We start from the raw sequence: 24,788 nt of genomic DNA, 5'->3' as shown, positions 1-24,788 counted from the left end.
TGAGTGCATGCTAACCTTCCACACAGCGACAGCCAGACTGCAGCACCCAGGCATACATATCCACCCTGGACTGTGACATTAACTGGTCACCCATCAGGTAAGTGTTGTGTGATGAGGCGATGAAGTAGTTGCACAGGGGCTGGGTCATGTCCTGGTTCACGCTGTAGTGATCTGGGTTGAAGATGTCCCCTGCTGGGCTGCGCATATAATTTGTAAAACCTGGAACGAAGTTGGACAAAGAATTTTCCTACAGGGTTCGTCTAATCATTTATCCAATCATTTGGTCTCAGGTCTAGTCTGAAGTGTAGGTTCAACTATATTGGAAGTTGTTAAATCTTAGTACTTTAATGTAGTAGTATGTTCTGCACAGGTATAGCTCTGAGTTTGGAAACAGGGAAATATGTTAACTTTAAAGACTCAGATTCTATATGTCATTCACAATGCTTAATTAAAACATAAAATATAGAACTTAGTGAATGCAATATTTTTATCAAGACATATAATACAGATAAATATTATAAAACTTTCGTTCCTTTATTTAAAAGAAAATGAGAACAAAAGTGAAAAAAAATCACAACATTAAGAGAACAAAAATACTTTTCAGTATTAGACAAAAGATGCTGACATAGCTGGATTATACTGCTTGTAGTTTTGCATTATATTAGCAAAATATTGCGGCATTTCCCTCATATTGCTATGATGATAGAAAATATGGCTTTACACTAAAGTTTTAAACTAAATATTTCTATTGCAAAAAATCACTTTTTTTCGCCCTTGCATGCTGCTTCTTAGTGTTTCATCTTTAACTTTATGCTTCTTGGAGATCAGCTGGTCTTTTGCTGATGTAGACCTTTAGCTGACACATGATTGGTCATTTTGCCCAAAATCAAATTTCAGTGGCATTTCCTAAAACTAATGTTGGGCAAGTTACTTTAAAAAAGTAATTAATTATAGTTACTAGTTACTTCTTCAAAAAAGTAACTGAGTTAGCAACTGAGTTACAAGATTCTAAAAGTAATTAATTACTTGAAAAGTAACTATTGTGTTACTTTAGTTTAATTGGCCATTTTTAACTACTTTTGATTTTCCCTCTACATTACACATTTAAAAACTATTTGCTTTGCCTTGTTTGGTATCATCAGCACAACCTCACGTGTCTGAATTTGCAGTTATGTTTTCATTTTGACATACTGTAGTAACACAATTGCTCTAAAATCAGACAAAAAACATAAAATCCGAGTAGAAAAAGTTCTATTTTTTACTGTAACAACCACAAACATTAATGAATCATATTTCATAACTTTAAATGCAAATATAAATTGTCAATTTAAAAATCCTATGCACAAGTTTTGCAAACAAAGTTATTTGCAGCCATTTACCTTTTACTGTTTTTTAAATAACCATTTCAAACTATTTACAGAACAATCAGCTGTTCTTCAATAAGATGCCACACAAATTATTTGTGCCACTCCAAAATAATAATTTCTGTCCACTATAAAGGAGAACATCACAGCCTGATACCTGCAGGTCTGACAGCAGCAGGTGTATCACTCCTGTTTCTACCTGGAGACAGCAGTCGCCTCATTGTTCCGACACACAACACAAAACTATCCCCAACACTACACACTAACTACACAAGACAACACATTAACTACACACTCCAAACACGCTAAACGTCACAAATCTCTCACATATCAAAACTCGCTCTCTCTTTTTCTGCTCTCGCTCTCTCTCTCTCTCCCACCGTCACTTCTAAATCTTCCCCCTCTTCCTAAACAACCAAATGTCATGTTGCCATATCATTTTTGATTGGTCAACATGGTGCGTTTTTCCACCAACACCAACGGGCTGTTTTTTTGGTTTGTTTTTTTTTGTTTTTTGCTCATAAGCAGAGAGTGCTTGCTAGCGCTGTCCTTAGACAGTAAACGTGACGAAACTATTGAGGAAAAAACACGTGTATATATTGTTTATCATGACTCTGGTTTTACGTGGCCTATCAACACAATTTAAAAACTGGTATATATCACCTTGCTGCTTTGTCTTTAAGTGGTCATGTGATTGGCTTACCACGACTACTTTATTCTTCCTCAGTCAAACAGCAGCACCATTGTTTTGCCCCCTTAGCTCCAGGTATTGTGCCAAAAAGTGATCGTTGGGCAGAAAGTGATTACCGTCCGCGGGAGCGCGCACCTGCTTAAAGCTGTAGCGCCCAGATTACTTGCATAGACAGCTACTTCCGTGCAACTGATATAAGATGCTGTAAGCTGAACACAGCTTCGACGTCTGCTTGTTGAAAAATAGTAACACGACCGCACCGCATTTTCTTGTTAGTGACAGTAACGGTGTTGTAACGATAGGAATAGTAATTAGTTAGATTACTCGTTACTGAAAAAAGTAACGCCGTTATTCCCATCACTGCCTAAAACCAGAAACGATGTAAGCACTGAATGAAAAGAAGCTGCTAGAATCTGAAGATGAAGGTCTTTAACACATCAACCACAGCCTGGTTCTTCACTATAAGACTGCACTTCAAATGCAGTATAATGCAACAGGGAAGCCATTTACTAGAAAAAAAACTAAGAGTATTCAAAAATTCAAGAGGAACTTACCATCAATTCCCAAAACGTCTTGATTTTGGTTCTCAGAGCACGGCTCAAATTTGCTGATGATGTCCAGGCAGTGGTCTTTACTCACTTTGGTCATCTATAAAATGTAAAAAATTCATGTCACAAATACCTCTTTGATCCAATTGGTGATTTTGCTGCACGTTTTTATTTTTATCTTGGCTTCAGGAATCAGCTGTTTGGCAGCTGTCCTCATTGGTCAATCAGATTTCCACCTGACATTTTTACAATGTGTGTTAAAGGTGTCTTTAAACAAAAGTCCAAAAATAAGACAAAGTTGAACTGAAAAATTGGAAATTGGAAACAACAAGTAAAAAAAATAATAATCTTGCATTAAACAGGACATCAAGCGTTTTTGTGTGTATATATTTTCATAGGGGGACTAATAATTCTGTTTTCCTCTGTATGTTGTCCTGTAATCACAGCTCAGAAACACTAGCTGGCTGTGGTATTGCTGTGTTCAGCTTTTTTGTGTCATTTCATATAAAAATAAAAATGTCAACAGAAAAAGAGTTGGAACAAATGCAGAATGCACTTACTTTCATTTCAATTCATTCCACTCCAATCAAATGTTATCTGTATAGCCCCAAATCACGTCACAGCTGGCTCAAGTTGATGTGTAATAAAATAAAAAATAAAAAAGAACTCCCTCAGACTATCAGGCAGCTGCACTGAAAGATAACTGACTCCATGTTGTTAGATCAGGGGTCTCAAACTCCAGTCCTCGAGGGCCGCTGTCCTGAAACTTTTCCATGTGTCCCTGTTGCGCACACCTGAATACAATTAGTAGCTCATTAGCAAGAGTATAGAACTTGAACTATAGAACTTGACTGCATGCTGAGGTGGCAACCCCTAACATTCATTCACTCATGAGCTGCTGTAACATGAATCAAATGGCTGAATTGCCTCCTCAGCATGCAGTCAAGTTCTAGAGTCTTGCTAATGACATACTAATTGTAGTCAGGTGTGTTGCAACAGGGACACATGGAAAAGTTTCAGGACAGCAGCCCTCGAGGACTGGAGTACGAGACCCCTGTTGTACATGGTGGAACAGTGGTAAGCAATGTTGCCTCAAAGCAAGGAGGTCCTGAATTCGACTCCACCATCTGGCCGGGACCTTTACGTTTGGAGTCTGCATCGATGGAAATTCTATGCACAACAACCCATAACATCAAAGCTAAGAAAAAAAGCTCCATCAGGTTTAAGGTGTGGGCCTTTTCCAAATCGTGTTCGATCAACTGAATTTACTACAGCTGGACTTTACTACAGCCAATCACATTCTAGAAACATCCGACTGATGATCAGTGGAAACAGGATGAACCTGAGCTCAGTCTTGACTGTTATGGCAAAGGCTGTGAATCAATGTTCCCTCTAATGTTTCATGTGTCTGAGCGAACACACAAACTCCCTGAGCGGTCCCTTGGACCACTGTGAGCGACATCAGACGTGTGCACTGTGGTCACACCAGCATCTAATCCATCCAAGTTACATGGTTTATTAAAATAATCAAATTACAGCATTTACATTTATGTTAGACTACTTTTAATTAACTGCTTTAGCCCACTTACAATGAAAATGTAAAAAGAATCTAACCATTGACCTGTGTAGTATGTTAACACTATTGGAAGTAAAAATAACTTGAACTCCAATTTCGAAAACACAACTTTCTTTTTTTTTTTTTTTATAAAGCTCTAACTTGTATTATGAGTCTGTGGTCTGGCAGAGAGTCCTGTAACTCTGTCTGCAAAATATAGTATATAATGACCAATGTTGGGCAATTAATTAAATAGTTACTCCTCACAAAAGTAACTCAGTTTGGCAAACAAAGTTTTTTGCAGCTATTTATTTTTTTAAATGCAGCCAAGACGTTTTTAAATAAACATTTCAAACTATTTACAGAACAATCAGCTGTTCTGCATTAAATTTGATGCCACACAAATTATTTGTGCCACTCCAAAAAATAATTTGTGTCCACTATGAGATAAAGGAGACCAACAGCCTGATACCTGCAGGCATGACAGCAGGAGATGTATCACTCCTGTAACACCTGTAACATTCAGCAGTCGCCTCATTGTTCTGACACACACAACAAAACTATTGACTACACTACACACTAACTACACACTAACTACACAAGATTTGCGCTAAACGTCTCAAATCTCTCACATCTCAAACACGCCGTCACCCCTAAAACTTCCCCCCGTTTCTTAACAGCTAGATGCCATGTTGCCATATCATTTTTTGATTGGTCGACATGGTAAATTTTTCGACCAATAGGAAAGGGTGGGGATTTTTTGGTTTTATTTTTGCTCACAGGTGGAGAGTGCTTTCGAGTGTTTTCCTTATAAAACACCGTTTTTACCGTTTCTTCCCGCAGTAAATAAAAACAACGATAGTATTCAGGAAAAAACAAAGAAACACTGCATATATTTTTATCATAACTCTGGTTTTACGTGACCTATCAACACAATTTAAAAACTGCTATAAAGTCCACACTTTTTCCGCCAATTGTTCCGTCTGTCCTGCTCACATCTCCAATGGTTGTACACGTTGTCATTAACGTGGCTTCACTCCACATCAGCCACGCCGCTTTGCTAGCTAAAACACCGGTGTCTGCACATAAGGACGCTGTCATAGCCTGTCAACGACGTTGATTAGCTGCGTATATACGAATGTGAATCGCATCATTGGCTGGACTATGGGATAAGGTGGCATCGTTCTAATCCCATATGGGAGCAGCCAGTCACTTACTGACTAACACTGCAGAACACAATTGTTAAAGTATTAATTTTAATTTCAATTCAGGTTAGATTTTTTTTTGGTGCGCAACACAGATTTTCTGTGCGCAGAGACCGTGCCAGCAGTGCGCAATTGCGCACGTGCGCAGCTTAGAGGGAACATTGCTGTGAATACTTATGTACACACTTTACTGTTGCTTTTTATTTTAATACATCCTCAATAATTTCAAGCAAACTTTTCTCACTTTGTCATTATTGTGTATTGTGTGTAGACGTTTGAGGTGATAATTTGTAGCTAGACTCACAGAGATGTGCCCACCTGCTGTAGTGCAGGATATGGGATTTAAAGCACAATCAGAAACATCTTAGTTTGGCTCTGATCAGCAGTAAACTAACTGGTGCAACTCTATTTTCTAAGTCTGCAGATGAGTCGCATTGTGGGTTTTCACAGTAAAGAACACCACGAGAAATAATTCAAAACAAAAACAAAACAAAACAAATTTAAAAAAGAGCCGCTTCAATAAGCAAAGTATCTTTGAGTCCCATTAGAACCAGTTTGTACCTTTTGCTCAGTCTCCAGGAAGCGGGCCAGGTCATCAGTGTCGAGATGGTCCTTGTGGTTGCTGTAGCTGAGCATGAGGAGGTACAGATCCCTGCGGGTCGACATCATCTTGTAGAAGGAACAAAACTCCTCAAAGCCCAGAGTTCCCTGGGTGTCATCTGTGTCTGCCTCCTACGCATCAGGTACGAGACAAATTTACAGTGTTAGAAAATTGTCTTAATACTGTAATACTGCAGTACCTAATACTCTTTATACTGCTTCAAGCAGGACTACAGGGTTTCCTTGTTTGCCTACTAGATAATAATAAAAGATCAGAATTGATTATTGTGATATTTACAGCTGATTTTGTCTTTTGTCTGCAGAGCAGCTTCATGCACACTGGGCTCACAACATTAGAGACTTATACACATGCTTCTATGGCAGGGGTGGGCAACTCCAGGCCTCGAGGACCGGTGTCCTGCAGGTTTTAGATGTGTCCTTGAGCCAACACAGCTTATTTAAATGTCTAAATGACCTCCTCAACATGTCTTGAAGTTCTCCAGAGGCTGGTAATGAACTAATCATTTGATTCAGGTGTGTAGACCCAGGGTGAGATCTAAAACCTGCAGGACACCGGGCCTCGAGGCCTGGGTTGTTGCTGCCACATTTTTTGTCTTTTAAGTAACGACAAAGAAATCATTCTTTGTCGTTACTTAAAAGAAATCAGTTTGTTCCAAATGTCTTAAGTGATGTAAATTCAAGACTTTTATCCAAATAATATGTTCAGACTCAATGTACCGAGCCTCCGTTAGAGTCCCATCAAAGTTGTGCAGTGGGAGCTGAACATCTTATGGACTGGGGCCTCTGCCAAGACAGCTCTGCATCTTTAATCTCCACATGATCCAACTCACCACCGATGATACAATTATTAAAACCTGTAATAATAATAATAATAATAATAATAATAATTATTATTATTATTATTATTATTATTATTATTATTATTATTATTATTATTATTATTAAAAAAAATAATTAAATTATCCTAAACTGTTCTCTGACCCAAAGGCGCTATAGACAATATAAAACAAAACTGAATTATGTTGAAATTGAATTTTTCTAGGATACAGTGGTGTGAAAAAGTCTTTGCACGCTTCCTGATTTCCTATTTTTTTATATGTTTGTCACACTTGAATGTTTCAGATCATGACACACATTTAAATATTAAAAAGAAATATTAAAACTGTGGTTTGCTGGAGTCCCACAGCTTTATAACCTCAATTAGTTTCTCACTTGTTCCTGAATATTCCACTCTATCAGGCAGGCCCTGTTTGAGTAACTGAGAGCAGGTGTGACAGTAACCAGGCCTGGGTGTGGCTTTCCAAAAATGTGACACAGCACAGTTCATTTGTGTTATAACCGAGGGCAATCACTTTTCCCACACAGGGCCACGTAGGGTTTTTTTCTAATTCACCTTTCCTTCAGTCTGTACTGCTGTAACAAGTAAATTTGTGGGATTATATAAAATCTGTCTAATAAATGAATTTAGGTCCAGCATTTAAGGTAAGTCTGTCATGTGTGATGCAGTAAATTAAATAATATTTGTGTTGTTCTTTGTAAACAGTGACAACAGCACGTAATCTTCCTTTTCCAGATAGTCTTAGCAGTATAGCAGAGTAGGGGAAATGCAGCTTAAAGGCAGGCAGAAATCATCATTCTAGCCTTACTGACTCCCATTTCTTATTTATGAACCAATATACTCGACAGCTAATATCGACAAATTCACCAATCAGTCCAGCCGCTTCTTGTTCCTACAAAGCTTGCACCCCACATACACATGTGCAAGACTCCACTGTGATTAATCATTGAGCAAATCCCCTGCTGAAGAGCCGTGCTTCTTTACATTTTATTTAGTACAATAACACCTCCAGCTGTTACATCCAACCTGTGTCAATAACGATGTAGCTCTGCTTTGTCACTACAAATGTATACAGGTCTCCATTTCCTGGAACAAATACACAACAAGGCTAGATCCGATGGGACGCCTGTTGCAGCAGCTTTTTTGTATGGTTGTCAATGAATCTTGTGTTTTTCAGGCTTGCTGACTGTGGCTCAGCTACATAAACCATGTGTGTCATGGTTAATTTAATTCAATTTTATTTATATAACATCAAATCACAACTACTCACTGCCCTTTATATTGTAAGGTAAAGACCCTACAGCAATACAGAGAAAACCCTCTGGCAATCACTTGGTGACAGCAGGAACGAGAAGATTCCCTTTTAAACAGGGAGAAACCTCCAGCAGAACCAGGCTCGGGGAGGAGCAGCTATCTGCCACAACTGGTTGGGGTGAAAAGAGGAGGACAGGACAAAAGACACATCAGGGCTTTATGAAAATGATGTTTTTGGATTTTTCCAGTGCCATTCATCCTTTGGGGTCCAGGATGAAATTGGCAGTTTTTCACTAACTTGACTTCACATTTATTTTTCGGTTTTAAAAACAGTTGACCTTCTTTGGCATCATTTTTTTCAGCACAACCTCATACCTGGCTGTACAGTTAGTTTTCATGCTATCGATCCATGAAACCGGATAAAACAAACCAATTAGTTAAACTGTGGGAATGTTTTTAAAGACATAAAGGCCTGGATGACCTCTAATTTTCTGCTTTGAAATTCAGATAAAACCCAGCCCGAAAAATCTTAGGTAATGCTATCCAGAAAAAACAAAAACAACTTACTCTGGATGGCATTACCTTGGCCTCCAGTAACACTGTGAGAAACCTTGGAGTCATTTTGACCAGGACATGTCCTTCAATGCACATATTAAACAAATATGTAAGACTGCTTTCTTGCATTTGCACAACATCACTAAAATTAGAAATATCCTGTCTCAGAGTGACGCTGAAAAACTAGTTCATGCATTTATTACCAGCACAGAGGATGTGCTGGTATTATCTTACCAGGTCCGTGAGATCTTCGACTCCCACCTCCAGCAAAACATCAACAGCATTCTGAAATGGCTGGGGACATTAAGTCCAAATGGACCACGTTCTGCACCTCTATTGTTGAGGCTGCTACAAGGAGCCCAAAAAGGTGAAGGGAGAAGGGAGCCATCAAACTGAAGGAGGAGTCCTACTGGGCTTGGTTACCTAGTGGGACTTTGGACGCAGCAGATCAGCAGACCAAGCCGAATGCTTGAAGAGAAGAACGTTTTAGGAGTGACAACGGCGAGAGAGAGAGCGAATGATATCGATAACGAGTTTTGAGATGTGAGGCCGGCAGGTTTCAGCCCTGTGACGTGTTCCTCTGTCTTGTGGTGGACAGAAACTATTTTTGGAGTGGCACAAATAAATTGCGTCGCATCTTAATTGTTCTATAATTTTAGCGGTAGGAATATTTTTAAATGGTTGTCCAAAAAAAAAAAGACTTGAGGTATTGGCTTACTTTATGCAGAAGTTTTTTAATTTACAAATTACAGTTGCATTTCAAGTTATGAAGATGATTCAATAAACATCTTTGTGGTTTTTATAGTAAAAGAAAAATCTAACCATTTCCTACTCAGATATTTTGTTTTTTATGTGGTTTAGTTCTCTACAGTATGTATATGTAACTATAAATTTAGACATGTGAGGATGTGGTGAAAAGAATGATATCAAATAAGGCAAGCTAAACAGTTTTTAAAGGTAAAATCAAAAGTAGTGAAAAATTGCCCCACTGGGTAAATAAACGCTGTCTTTAAGGACAAGAGCTTATTCATTTGTAACCCGGGCATGTAGTGGTACTCATATCAGCAAATACCTTGATCCATGGTGTTCGTATGGAAAAAGTTAAATGGATGCACACCCACCTGCCCTGTTCCACAGTGGTTCACTGCAACTTTTTCCCTCTAACAAGTTTTACTGAAAATTAACTTGCTAGTTTCCTAAGTAGAGAAAAGTAATGTTGTCTGATACAATACTACTAATACATCCATGGAAATGTTTAATTATTTATGGTTAGATTTGATGATGAAGTCTGTGGTGCACTGGTCTACCTCATTTACATGACTGCACTGCTTTATCTGTTCTGTGTGCCTTTTACTGTTCATTCTTAGTGTGGTAAAGTATATTCAGTAACGTGTGGAATGTGATCATATGTAGTATCGCTACACACTGAGAAAGAGGTAAGGACACTATTATTTATCTGCATTGTAAGTAGATTAAACCAAAGAATGAGTTTAGAGATCGTTAACACACAAATCCTCATCAGTGTCAGGACACACCTGCAATACGCCGGAGGCCATCTGTGTCCCAGCAGCACCATATGGCTGACTGTCAATAGATCGCTTGACTTAGTGACAGGAATCCGGCTAAAAGGGCCAAATCAACCTTCAGCACACTAATCCTTTAGCCAACATCTATATTAGTCACAGTCTGTTCCCTGTTCACTCACATACTGCTGTCTCACGTGACCTAGTAACACCTTTCTTGACCTGGATTGACAGTGGATCATATTTTACACATTTTACAAGCTGCATTAGCCTTTGCACTAGCATGCTTAGTAAGTCATGGATCACATCCACTTGTAGATGCTGTTGCATTGCTGTAAGTAAATTAACCAACAGCCTCTGGAGTGAGTTTTCTTTAAAGGAATACTACAACCGTTCACTTTATACATGGGAATTAATTTGTACCAACTAATATTAAATGTGGACATTTTAATCTAAAAGCATAATCTGCCCCCTAGCTCTCAGCTCTCAGTAAAATTTTTTACTTGAATTTTCCCCACAGGCAGAACTATGAGTCTCTGGCTCTCCAGTATTACATCAAAAGTACTGAGAAAGAAAGTATTGTATTTTAAATTGTGACAAAACACAGGCCAAAGCTCAGACGGGTTTTACAGACCGTCACTCACAGGACAGATCTGGTGGAAGTGTGCCATCCAAGGCTGAAGTAGCTCCACTACACCAGTGCTGGGCTTGATAAGTTCAGGGTGATTGTAAACAGGTGACCATTTAAAACAATGAAATGCAGAGTTTCCAAACTTTCTTAGCAGTGTTAACAACATCTTTGACCATGCAATCCTATTGGTTGATTACAACTCAAAAAACACTACCTGTCTGATGACTGTGCAAATGCAAAGAAAGCACACTTTGCAGTATCAGATGGTTTATAACAGTCATAGTTACCACAATTAGTGCCCATAGATGTAAATATGATGTCACTCCCTGCCATACATAGCTGCTCATTATTACTTAATACTCAGCAGTAATGGAGCACAGATATCTTGGACCACATAGGAAGCCATATTATTTGTCAGTTACTTGCATTAAAATGCTCTAACAGGAACCAGCAGCACAAAGAGATTTGGAGAAGTGCCTCAGATAAACCAAGGTGTAGAACCCCAAACTAAGATGCAGTGGAAGCTCAGATGTCCCAGTTTTACACTGGAATTTGAATGCATCTTACCATATGTGGATCATGAGAAGATGGCAGCATTAAATTTGTCTCAAAACAGATGGTGGACACTGTGCGTATCAGGCGATCCGTCCACACATATTTAAGGTTTTGTAAGTGACCGAGAGAGATGCTGCGTGTAGTTTTACACATTTGTACGGTTTTCAGAAGGTAAAATTATCAGATTTATGAGCTGAACTTAATAAATCGTACGTACATGATCAGTATTTATTGTTTGGCTGTACACATTTTTAAAATTGTTTTTGCAATTTTGCTTCATATTTGTGTGTGGATTGAAGCACGCACTTATGAGTCAAATGATGATGTACATATTTGTAAATGTTAGTTTACACTTGTGTAAAGATTTCTTTCCATGAGTCCAGTTCAGTGACTGATGGAGGTGAGGCCCAGCCACAGGGTTAGCACATGACCACTGTTGCTCTGACTGTGAGAAAGATTGATTTCAGCAGCTGCTGACAGAGGACACGTTTTCCATTCACAGTGCTACAATAAATCAAAGTGCTATTGGTCTTTAAACACCTCACTAAACCATGTGCCCACACATGCCTTTGTGACCCGTACGGTCCTCCTGAGTCTGGAGGTCACTCAGGTTAATTTGCTCTGTACCTTGAACATCTGTTTGACCTTCTGTCGGGGCAGGTTGACATTGAGTTTGTGCAGGAGCTGGAGAACTTCGCTGATGCTTAAGCTGCCATCACCATTCTTATCAGCCTCTGTGAAGGTCTGCTTTAGCCATGTGGTGACACTCTGGTTAAGGAAAGTCACCACATTTATCGTTTATAACCAGAGCAGTGTAACGTCAGTGCAATAGGTCAGTTCAGCCTGTCAATGCTTTAAATTGCCCTCTATTAATGTTTTGAAATTCTACAGTATGTAACATATGCAGTTACACGATACAGGTGAAGAGGCTGAAAGTAAACAGTACAATGAAAAGGATATTGGTCACGGGTGCGCTGCCTCTTAGCAAGGCTGTCCTCATCACTGATCCCAGCCACCAGGTACTTGAGGCCTGTGATCCAAGTGCGTGCCTCCTCACCAGTCGTGGACACCAGGTCCAGGGACTCCATGTGTTCTCCATAGTAGAGGCTGAAGCAACAGTTTGGGTCAAAGCTGCCCTCTGCATAGCGCTGGAAGATCTCAGACTGCTTACCCTCACACACCTCCCGGATGGAGTCGATGGAAACTATTGGAGGACACAACAAGTCGGTAAGTTAGCGGTAGAAGGTAACTTTAACACAGTATGGGAGTAAACTGACCATGAGGTATAATAATAATATTCATAATAATAATAATTTGATGTACTCTGGCTGTTGAGTCATTTGTTCTTGTGTATCGTTTTTCTAACTATTTTGAGCCTTGCTCTTGCTGGGTTGTGTATGCTCCCATCTGGTTGTTAGTGTTCTTTGCATACCTCACAGGGGGAGTTACTATAACAAATTCAAGTTCTTCTTCTTATTGCTATAATTTTATAAATTATGCACGAGCGTAAACTGGGTCTAGAGTGTTGAGCATCAGGAGAACGTCTGGAATCACTGTCTGTTGCTGATGATGGCGATGATAACGTCAGTTGTTCGGTCCTCGGAGAAGAAGGACAGGTCACAACTTTTCCATTTGTACACTTGTACAGCTGGCTGTATTTCACCTACAGTTCAGCATTTTAACAGCTCAGGATTGGTTTAAACTCCGAAACAAATAAAGTTCAGTTAAGTGCCTGTGCTCTCTGATAGAACAGGCACTTTTTAAACAAATGATGCTTAGTTCTGACCACATCACAGACAGAATCTCTGTCCTCAGGTCGTCACACTGCTGCTTCGTAAAACAACTTAGATCTGTAGTAGATGCTCTGATGCAGAAATAGGAGCATCAGAGCGTCACATGACTTCAGTTTCCTGATGGAAGGAACCACTTATTTTATCTTCTCCTGTAATTTTGTCTGCTGCATTTCTTTGTTTTCTTAATTCTGGTTTGTTCTGAGGTTAACTGCTAACTTCATTGTAAGCATATTCCCATGTTTTTGCCACTCAGACACTGAATTTGTGTGGCTTGTTCACTTTTTGCAAGAGAAACGTCTTTGCTGGGAACATCCATTGGGGCTAATGACATTTTCTTTGTCCACTATTGTGCAACTTTAGTGACACAGCATAAAGTAAATATAGGAAATGTAAGCAGAAATGTAGCCTTAGTAGTGTTTTCCCTGGAAATGTGAAGTACAACACGAGTGCTTAAATGTTTAGTTTATAAATAACAGCAAGTTAACCTCGTACGTCGTTAGGAGCCTGCACAGTATCGTCACATAAATAAAACTCTTTCTACGTGGGATGGGGCTTTTTTTTACCACTTACTTCAACCCATCTCTTCTGCCATGCAGCCACATCAGTAACTTCTATGAAGCATTTGCACTTCCTGTAATATGGAGTGCAGCAATCCTCAGCTGAGTGTTGAGTGGCTGCACTTGTAATTGTTTATGCCACTAGTGCTGAAACAAGTCTGGTGTTTTTACTCTCAGCAGGAACAGCTTCCTGGCATATTTTAAACAGTATTGTGCTTTGGTGGAGGCCTGACCTCTTGTCATCAGAGGCTGACAGGTGGCTCTTGCTCTGAGCCATGTTTGGGCTAAAGACACGCTGACACCATGTAATCGACTGATTTGTCAGTAAAAATGAATACAAGGACGGTATGATACAGCATGATACATCCCCATAATCAGTTACAGAAGATGCTTAAAGTTAGTGGTACTTTACACGTTACTCCTACTCCTGTTAGCCTAACAGTCTGCTGATTGGCTTCAGCATGTGACACTGAACCAGTGGGTGTGTCTGTGGGCAAGTCACTGCTGTAGACCACAGAGCAGAGCACCCGAGCTGAACCAATGAAAAACTGCATTATTTAATTTGAAAAAGTTTTTTTTTGTTTTGTTTTTTAGAAAGGATGTTCTCCCACCACCACAACCCCCTCCAAAAAACAACAAATAAATCAATAAATAAATAAAGCTCTAATTGTTTTTACCTTCCAGGGAAGCATGTGTGTTATTTTGTGTGTAGGACACTCTGCGGGCAGATTAAAGCTGATGAATAATTAAGTTGACTTAAGAAGCTCATTAAATCCAGGGATGGAGCAGACAGAGCAACAGGGAACCGAGTCCCTAAGCTGCTATGAGACCTCATTGCTACTGAGAGCTACTGCTGAAAATCCCCTTTGATTCCTTTCTAAAACACTAAAATCTTTTTTTTGGTTTTCTTTTGGATTGGAAGTGTTTCAGGCCATTGGGGAAATTTATTGGAGCAAGAGTTAAACCTATAAGACCTTTAAAGCCTGGAACAGTGAAAGGTAAACAGGGGAACAATGTGCACTTAACCATGAATCTGTCAAAGATCTTTGGAGATGATCTGCTGTTTCTAGCTGAGCAGTTAAACTGAAGCAGATCTGAGACGCTGAGCATGTATAAAAGGTAACCTCATATATTACTATTGTGACTCGTACCTTTCTGACCCCAACTGGTTATGGAGGAAGCAAAACAATTACCAAAAGGTCTCAGAAGCACATGATAATATTATTGTGCCAAAAATTAAAAGAAACATATGGAACAATAGTCCATAACTGGCTTCTTATTAACAGCCAAAGCTTTTTTAATGGGCCGATCCATTATGCTGTTCGACCAGCTTTGCAAAGCTTGCCCATCCTCCTCCTTAGTCTTCAGTCTCAAAGGCTGTCATTCTCCACTTTTCACGTAACTTATATAGAAGCTTTACTGAGGGGACTGTGCACTTCTCGAGCATAAGTAGTCAATGCTTTACAAGCTGCTGACTCAATCTGAGGCCATTTGAATGCTTTATACTCTTCAAACACTTTATCCTTGCACTGGATTCTGCAATGACCAGCTACTCCGTTTTAGCTTTCAGCTGTTTAGCATGTAATATCTTCCTCCTTGTTTACTTCAGACTTAGCTAAGAAATAATATTATGAATCTTATTCACTTTTTTATACTTAATATTCATGGATTGTGCTGTTGATATCCACTTTTCTGTATTTTCTATAAACTCTGGTATTGCTGCCAATTTGGGCCTCCTCCAGTTACATTGATCTGCTTATCCTTAAGTCTCTTTTGTTATCCACCTGAAATCAGTTCTTATTTCTTCTTTGAACTTAGTTTGTGTCTATTGTGCTAGCACTATTGTTGCTACTACTAAGCCGGTCTGTGTTCAGCTTTCAGAATGACATGCAGGAATAAATCTTCTCATATATTCTTTTAACATATTTGCTTAAAGTTACAAGTTACATTTGGTCAAAGTGCTGGTGTTGTATAAAAGACTGTACACTGCCACTCAGACTATAAATATATGATCTTTCAGAATATAATTCTTTGTCCATATTGCCCGGCCTTACGTTGTATCCTTCAGTGAAGATGTAGCTCACACTCAGGACGATCGAGCTGAGATATCTTTGCAAGGACAACATGTAGAAATAGCTCTGAAATTTCAATAAAGCCTCACCTCTCACTAGAAATATGGTTCCGGTAGCTTCAGGCACAACATTAAGGCCACCTGCCAATATTATGTTGGTCCATAATTTGCTGTCACTAAACCCCTAAAGGTGAGCTCAAACACACCTTTGTGGGGCCTCCACAGATTGTTCAGGACATCCTACAGATGCTCAGCTGGACTGAGATGATGGAATTTGATTTGAAGGCCAAGTCAGCACCTTGAACTTCTTGTTGTTCTCCTCAAACCACTCTGAGAACGTGGACGGCACAACCCAAGGTTCCCCAGCAGAACATTGCCCAAAGCATCACGATGCACGCCCTCTTTACTGTAATACTTCCTGGTCCCATGTGTTCCCAGGTAATACACACACGAGGTTAAGTCACGTCCTGATAATCACATGCCCATTGCAGGCGTTTCCTGTCTGCAGCTATGCAACCCCACGTGCAAACCACGATGGACTGTGTATTCTGACAGCTTTCTATCAGAACCAGCAGTGAGCCTTGGCCACCCATGACTCTGTCAACTATGGTTGCTCTATTGGACCATTTCTGACACTGACAACGGCAGAATGTGAATACTCCACAACAGCTGCAGTTTCAGAAATGTTCACACCCTGTCATCTAGCCATCACTATTTAGCTTGTGCCAAACTCATCCAAATCCTTATGCCTCCCCATTTTTCCTGCTTCTAACATGAACTTTGATCATTTATTCAGTTTCTTGCTGGTGCCGTGATGAAAAGATGATCAGTGTTATTCACCTTACCTGTCAGTGGTCATAATGTTACGCTTGATCAGTGTATATTTGAAGTCCCACAGTAGCGACACACAGCTTTCTTACTGTGCCTTTAAGAAGACAACACTCACTCTTGGCCTTTTCATTCTTGCGTGACGGCCTCCAGCGGATGCAGGACTTGTGTTCGTCCAAATAGAAGAACCGCACGAGTCCCTTGGAGCTGCCGCGGAGCTTCAACATCTGGGTCCCCATCTGCATGGAGCTCATGCATTTCTCCACTGCAGGCAAGAAAACACAAAACAAAACAGACAGAAGACAAAACAGAATATTGTCAAAAGGGAAACTGCTGGAATGTGCACTGAAATTCACAGGAAAGCATGAAACAGAAATGTACATACACTGCATGTTTTCATTCAAGAAGTGTGTGTGTGCACATGAATTATATATGTGTGTGTGTTATATGTGTAGTTTGTCAAAATCCATCAGAATTGTAAAGCAAAGCAATTGTTTCCTCCAAAGCAAGTGAGTGGTGTGGTAATCACAGTAGAGCCACACTAGGTGGTGTGGGAACCACATGTCCCTGTGCTGTGGTTACACCCCGCCTGACCACATCAGTTTCATTTTTCTGTAGCATCCACTGTTTTCACAGCAGCATGCAGGAAACTAGGCCACATCCGCATTCACACATCCACACCATGTTAGGACATCTAACATGCCTGCTGCATTAGTAATGCTGCATTTAAGGTGTGAGGCAGGCAAACTGTTTTTATTAAGAAAGTGGGAATCTGTCCTTAAAAGTGTTTGTGCTATAAATTCTCACCAAAAACATGCAGATGGTGTTTGTACAGCAGAAACGGAGCTATGATCATACAGACGACCCGCTGTGATCATGGAAACTAATGCACTGGATAATATTGTGTGGCAGAGAAGAAGTGAGTGGCCTCTTGGCTTTAAGCGAACACAAGTTTTATTTTTTTGAAGAATCAATAGTGAAGCCACAACAATGTCCACAGACCAGTGCTTCATCACAGCATGCCTATTGAGCTGCACCACTCACACATTTTTCACGCCACACACCAGAAACAGCATTGATTTCTGTTTTTCTGATGAAAGATTTTTGTTACAATTTAGATACAAATTTTAAATGTCTGTTTTACAGTAACAGTCAAATCATTCTAATGCTCTGTATTGTCATTAAGTCTAAGTGTCAAGTGTAAAATATTTTCAATTGTTCAAAAAAAACAAAAAACACCTGACTCGAGCCATATCAAGCTAGCAAATTGCTCCCGTAACATAATCAAGCTGTGAGATTTTTACTGTACTCCACATGGCAGAGCTACATAAAACCCTTACAGTAGTACTTACAGTAACACTAGCACAGTTGTGTGCTATGTGTGCTGTGTGTAAGCCCGCTGGTATGTTGCAGCTGATAAAATGTGATGTGTTTTTTCTTTCCCCCTATGACATATTGCAACATATTGAGCAGACGTCACAGATTTGGCATGAATGCATGAATTAAAGAAATGTTACAGCAAATCAAAGCATGTGCACATAGTGTTTCAGGACAACGTTAACTACTCAAAGAAAGCGTACACATTTTGCATGTTGTTGAAATTTTAAACATATGTTTTATGGCTCTGAGTTGGCCTGAATGTGTGCACTGTGCTTTCATGAGCTTGAGGCATCACAGCAGGATAAAATCATATTAGGTAGGTCATCTTTTAGTCCATGTAACATTCTTATAATGCCCATCTTAGACTTCTGTACAGAACCTTTGGAGAGTCTAGGACATAACATGCATTACATGTTAATTGTCGTGTGGCCATGTCACGAAGTTTCATATGCAATGGCAGCTGGTAGAAAAACATTAAATCCAGGTGCTGAACCTGCCAATTACAGCAGTTGTGGGCTGCATCGACCAAGCATAAATTGGGCATAAGTGACTAAAGGCAGCCAAACTTCAGTACAAATTTCTTAGTGCCTAGTAGCTGTAACAGAGCTGGGGATCTTCACTCTTCTAGCCAAACAGAGGGCAGTTATCCATGAAATGATCTGTTGTCACAGCATCCAGACTCTCACGGCAGACTGTCACACTGCTGAAAACGATGCCTTGAAACCCATCGAAAGCCTCATCTTCAACCGTTTGTCAAGTCTGAAATAAATCCACTCTAGCAGTCATCGCTGTCATTGCTGCATACATCGAGAGTCCTACCGTCAGCTCTTCACTGATTTTAGAGGGAAACTGTCAGGATGTCCATAAGGTGAAGAGCAAGCAGCCAGTCCTTTTTGTGAGCATGTTTCATTTCAACACATCTAATCAAACTGTTTTCAAAGAGACCCATTTCAAGATGGAACACACTCAGCTTTATGGTTGGCTTAAACACAATTAAATCACATATGAGGGCGCAGCAAAGGAAAGCATGCTCTGCTCACCCTCCCCTGCAGGTCAGCTAAAAGAAGAATATGTTTGCTGACATCCTGTAGCTGGCCAAGTTTGGAAAATCCCTTGGGAAGTTTAGTATTTGAAATGTCTTCCTGGTGTAGTTAGCTAAAGAGTGCTCACAGACAAGTAGCATAGCTTGGAAAGTTACAGGTTTCCAGATTAAATGTTACTTTTCAACACTGTAGCCCGTGGCTACAGCCTGCTAGTAAAATCATGAATCAACCAGTTTGAATCACGCATTTAAATAATGTACAAATGTAGCATGACACCAATAAATCCTCAAATCATGTAAGAAAATAATAACAGAGACCTCACAGGACAGAGATGAAGGAATACATCTGTCTGTTGGTAACACAGCCTGTGGGAGGCTGACTGAGCCCGGGTAACACAAGCTGCTGTAATCAACACAGCATCAGTCTGCTGGTTTAGTTTGAACTGTTCACAATTGGAGTCTAAGCTCCAGTAAGTCCACAGATCAGATGACAGGGAAACTGTGCCTACATGAAGGTACACAGCTGTTCTTGTTAGTTGTTTTTATACATTAAAACTCAACATACTACAAAGAGCTCAGTGATTCGGTGCTTTCACACCAGTAGAAATCGAGGTTTTCTTCGTGCAGTTGAAAAACTCAACCCCACTCGTCTATCATTCTGTATGCAGATGGCCAATGGTCCATTAGAATTTGAGAAAATGATCCTGCCACTGATCCTGGCACGTTATCAATCCCATTATCAGCTGATCAAAAACACCATCATTATTAAAAACGCCCTTTATGCTCCGCTCTGTTGTTTTCTCACTCCAACCAGGTGGTGTTACTGATCTGCCCTCAACCACAGCGTGAGGATTAAGCTTTATGTGGTGATATTAAAAGGACTGCATAACTCTAACTGGGACAAATCAAGAGGAAACAAAAATGAACCCAAAAAAGATTTAGACCATCGGCTTTGACAAAGCTGAGAGGGATGCGTGTTCATAGGAACAACATGTAACTGCTCTAACAGTAACAACATGTTTACAGAGCTGCCCGATCCTGCTTAGAACCACGACACAATCGCATCCTAAACATGAACAACAGCTTTTAGACACAAAACTAGAGCATGAGTCACACAGAAAAGCTGTACAGTCGACACCGCTGGGTGTCTGGGCTTGTTGCCATGGTTACAACCTTACACTTAAAGTGCTGGATTTTCAAATGGATAAAAAAAAAAAAAAAAACAGGCTCAGACTCTGAATGTATGATTAATGACACTACAGAAGTCCTACGAAGAGAACTTTTCTTTATCCAGCTATAATGGTGAAAAGAAAAAGAGCATCACTGAGACGCAGCACAATAATCATTTTACCTGATTACCTTTAAAAAAACACAACAGCAATCTCAGCTGAAGATTATTAACACTTTAAATGCACAAATGTTACCATTATGAAGAATAAATAGAAAAAGCAAACACAGCACCTTTTTTTCCTTCCTTCCTTGGTCCACATTTTATAGTGTTTTACGTTATGGTGACACCCACTGAGATCATGTAGATCAGCCATTATTTTTGGTTTAATTTTATTATCTTTATTAAGTTTTTATCTTTATGTAATGTTCACCTATATTGTTAATTAAACATACAATTGTTAAAAACTGCATCTTTTTACAGGCATTTTACTTTAATTAAATTTTAGCTTATAATTAAAATGAGAAGCAAAAATAAATGGCTGTCCAGTCGGGAGTTTGACCAACATGGACTTAATCTGGAGTGAGACCCGCTGGTCCCTGCTGTCCTGCAGCCTGAACGGTGGGACACAGAAGAGTGTATAGGAATTTCTTTTACTTATGTATTAATCACATTATTTTATTGTATAATGCCTTGGTGCCACTGGATTTTAACATGTCTCACACCAACACTGTAAGACAAATTGTGGGGGTCTATTTAGGAAGTTGGGGGAAGTAGACAACTCCACAGGAAGGAATCTTTTGTCTCTTCGAGGACTCTGGGAGGTAGCAAGGGAGTGTGAACCTTAAGGTGTGAAACAGCTGTGTACTGCCTTTTGTTCCTGGAGAAGGTATTTAACTGAGAGCCATGTTAGGCTCAGAGAGAACTCTGCTGACCGTCTGTCCTGTGGACAAAAAAAGCTACCTTTGTCCTACCAGCTGTTGAAGCAAAGGAAATGGAGGAGTCAGGGAGCCGTGTGTTTCAGCAACCACCGAGACTATCGACTTTGAGGGGACTCCTGCAGATGGGTGAGTTGTAGCTAACTTGTATGCAGTCATGCAGAGTTTTTTGTCTGGCCGAGGGGGGGAACGCTGGCCGACTCCGGAGTTCGAGTCTCCGGAGGGAAAATCCTGGCGGTCTGAGGCCCCAGGCTTGTGTTGGGAACGGCCCATCACAAGGACAGTGGCTCGAGCACGCTGTTGGGGAGAAGCCGGACCAGACCTGTGTTCGGTCCAAGTACGTCACAGGGACAGCGGTTCGGGTACACTGTCGGGGACGGGTAAATCCTGGCGGTTTGAGACCCCAGGCTTGTGTTGGGAACGGCTCATCACAAGGACAGTGGCTCGAGCACGCTGTTGGGGAGAAGCCGCCCGGGCCTGTGGTCAGTCCAAGTACGCCACAGGAACGGCGGTTCGGGTACACTGTCGGGAATCATTTCTGCGTACTACAGTGCGTGAAATGACGGTATTTTAGCACTTTTCTGCCGGTAAGGGAAGAAGGCCATTGCAGAGGACGCTCTGAATGTAAAGGGAAACTGGATCCAGTCTTATTAGGTAATGTTCAAATAATGTTATCATTCCAGTGTTTTCAGTGTGGGAGAAAGTACTCAGGGCCTTCAAGTTACACACTATGAAAGGCAGCAACAAGTTTAATATTCAGAAACCTAAAGTATGCATCAGCAGCAGAATGGAGCTAAAAATAAATGTTTGTTTCAGTTCTATGAAGCTTTGAGTATTTTGGATTAGTAGCACTGCTGTGTTTGTTGCATCATATTGCTGTAATTGTTTATATGCTTTATACATTCTGAGGTAAGTTGATCTATAGTGTTACATCATATTCTATAAGGATGTTATGTGTTTGTGTACTTTCTGCCCAGTTTGACCCATTTAGCAGAAGTCAGCCTGTTTAAGGCTCTGATATCTATTCTGTATGACTTAAAGCAGTTATGACATGGTCTGATTTTCTCACCCAATAAAGGAATATTTCATATATCAGTCTACTCTTCATTCTATCAGAAACAGTTTTCACAGCTCGTATATTTTCCTTTTTACACATGTATGTAAGCATTGAGCCAAATGTAATAATGCCAACATATTAAATGAACAATATTTGTCTCTTATGTATAATACATCTATATATACACTGTCAAAGATACTTGTCTTTGAGTGAAGATTTAAGGTGATGGGAAATATAAATAACTGCAACTTGAATCTTTGACCCAGAGATCAAGCTCACTGCTGTCAAATATATATATATATATGCATATATATATATATCATAATAATCTGACAATACATATAATATTGGCCATATTATATTTACATTACCACAGTGAGATGATTTTAGTCTCATGAACAACATCAGCTGATTGTTATTTACTAACTAATCTTAAATGACTGTTCAGTACAGAAATGAAGCCCAACAATCATGTTTTACAGTCCTGTGGTCTCAGCCTCAGATACTCAACTAATCAAAGTGATGTCATGAAAAAAAATGAACGACCAACAAAACATTTTTTCTCCTTCATTTCTGTCAAACAATGTTGTATGAAACATTTCTCGCGGTTAGTATCATGGTTGCTAGGCAACCTGAGCAGCACGACGAAGGCTAGACCGTCCCATTTCACAAGCCTCTCACTTCCGCACTTCTCGTACTTATAGTTCGCACCGTACGTAGTACGCGTACTTAAAGCGTGCAGACCCTGAATTGGGACACAGCCTCTGTCTCTCTTCCACAGCGTGTTTGCTGTCCTGCCATCCTTGCCTCATCCCCAACCAATCACAGCAGATGGCCCCGCCCCTCCCTGAGCCTGGTTCTGTCGGAGGTTTCTTCCTGTTAAAAGGGAGTTTTTCCTTCCCACTGTCACCAAGTGCTTGCTCATAGGGGTCATATGATTGTTGGGGGTTTTGTCTTTATCTTATAATATAAAGCAGCTTGAGGCCACTGTTGTTGCAGTTTGCTGCTATATAAATAAAACTGAATTGAACAGGCATTAGTGGTCCTTATGAAAATCACTTATTTAACAAAGCTTAGCAGCTTTGTTAAATAAGTTAAATCAGTAACCAGACAACAGGTGGCAATGGAAGTAAAGCTGAGGCCTGGATCTCAGTGACGTGGCAGGATGACCTGAATGTGGCCACTGACCTGCTGCAACAGTCACAATGTGGGCCGAGGAGATGGACTTGGCTATTTTCCTCAGTCAGGTCACTGGGTTAAGCCCAGAGCCAACCATCTGTAGATGGGCCAACTGAGGCAACAGACATAATGAAGACTGACAAAGTCACTGTGTCAGTGAATTAGAGACCACAGTAAACCTATAATTAGCAAAGGGATCTCGTTTGAACAGCACCTACATGTTAAATATTGGGAACCAGTTTTCTTATAAAGAATGTTGCTGCAGCATCATCTGTTGTTCGAGTTGGGGTTATTTCCACTCTACAGTTTAAACTTCCTGTTGGTACAAAGTTTAAGATGTATTTTAGAGCAGTTAATAAACAGCACATTACTGGTCACTAGTTATGAGAATATGAAGGACGACTGTAGGAGAGAGTGGTTAATTTAACTTTTGAATTGCCAAACCCACTAACCAAATCATACAGTTCTGTGATTGGTCTTGTTTGCTTCCACAACATATTCTGTAGATGAAGCTCGTCTTCAGCCTGGTCATTGGTCCACACCAAAGTTTGACTCTGAACTTTCCCACAATAAAAGAATCAGCCTGGGTTCATTAAAACAGACCCAACCCACTCAGCTGTGGAAACACTACCTCTGTGCAACATAGATGTGACTAAGCTTACCCATGTAGCCCAGTCTCCACTTGGAAAAGGCCACAATGCTGCTGCCTATCCAGAAGAATTCCTCCACCACATGTGTCAGAAAGACCTGCTGCTGGTTCTTATTGGGAACAACATCTTTGTTTTTGTCCTCTTCTGTGATAAAAGCCCCTTTAGCCAAAAGTCCAGGCTTGTCCCCAGTCGCTGCAGCAGCGGTGGTACACACGAGGGCTGAAGACAGCGGGCTGACGCTGAAGATGCTGTTCATCTCGGATCTGCTCACTTATAACAGAGATTGGTTTTGATGCTGCCTTGAAGTTGCAGGAATGTTCCCACAGACAGTTAATCTGAATCAATGTGGGTAATCTTTGGGTAAATTAAGTTTCCAAAAAAAAGGAGTCACAACTTCTTTAAAGTGAACGTTCTTTACGGGTAAACCATCCAACTCCACTAACCACAAAAACAAAAGGATTATTATCAGTAATATCAGTGGCTGTTTTCATGTTTAGCTTCAAAACAGATGCAAAGAAAAAAGCACACATAAAAAAATCACTCTCTGAACACTTCAAACAGTTTATCAATAATCTTCAAATGTTATTGCATCAGCAAACCTGCTCATCTCAAAGCCATCTCAATATTGTTCCATTTCAGAGCAAAAAGATGCAGCTTTGGTGCCGTGTCGTTGTTTCCTTAGTCCCCAGGATACACTCAGCCAAAACAGCTGGCTTCTCATGAAAGACAGTAAGAATGGAGCAATGGACAGCAAAACGGACATGAAAGCACAACTCACAAAGGTA

The 24,788-nt window shown here is 40.2% G+C and overlaps 1 protein-coding gene across 1 annotated transcript in view; it reads right to left on the bottom strand.

Annotated features, from left to right (window-relative positions):
* The window catches only part of plch2a (phospholipase C, eta 2a), a 59,801-nt gene extending 35,352 nt beyond the window's left edge, over positions 1–24,449 (bottom strand). The window contains exons 1-7 of the mRNA XM_063463047.1: positions 24,016–24,449; positions 16,708–16,854; positions 12,301–12,544; positions 11,968–12,097; positions 5,925–6,095; positions 2,610–2,703; positions 16–219 (exon numbers count right to left, since the gene is read on the bottom strand). Of these exons, the coding sequence (XP_063319117.1) occupies positions 16–219; positions 2,610–2,703; positions 5,925–6,095; positions 11,968–12,097; positions 12,301–12,544; positions 16,708–16,854; positions 24,016–24,259 (1,234 nt within the window). The 5' untranslated portion in view covers positions 24,260–24,449. The remainder of the gene's footprint in view (positions 1–15; positions 220–2,609; positions 2,704–5,924; positions 6,096–11,967; positions 12,098–12,300; positions 12,545–16,707; positions 16,855–24,015) is intronic.
* Between the last annotated feature and the right edge of the window lie 339 nt (positions 24,450–24,788).

The sequence above is a fragment of the Pelmatolapia mariae genome, linkage group LG20 (genome assembly GCF_036321145.2).
Source record: "Pelmatolapia mariae isolate MD_Pm_ZW linkage group LG20, Pm_UMD_F_2, whole genome shotgun sequence".
NCBI lineage: Eukaryota > Metazoa > Chordata > Actinopteri > Cichliformes > Cichlidae > Pelmatolapia > Pelmatolapia mariae.
The sequence above is the reverse complement of the archived record's forward strand: the minus strand, read 5'-3'. Positions and strand labels throughout refer to the sequence as shown.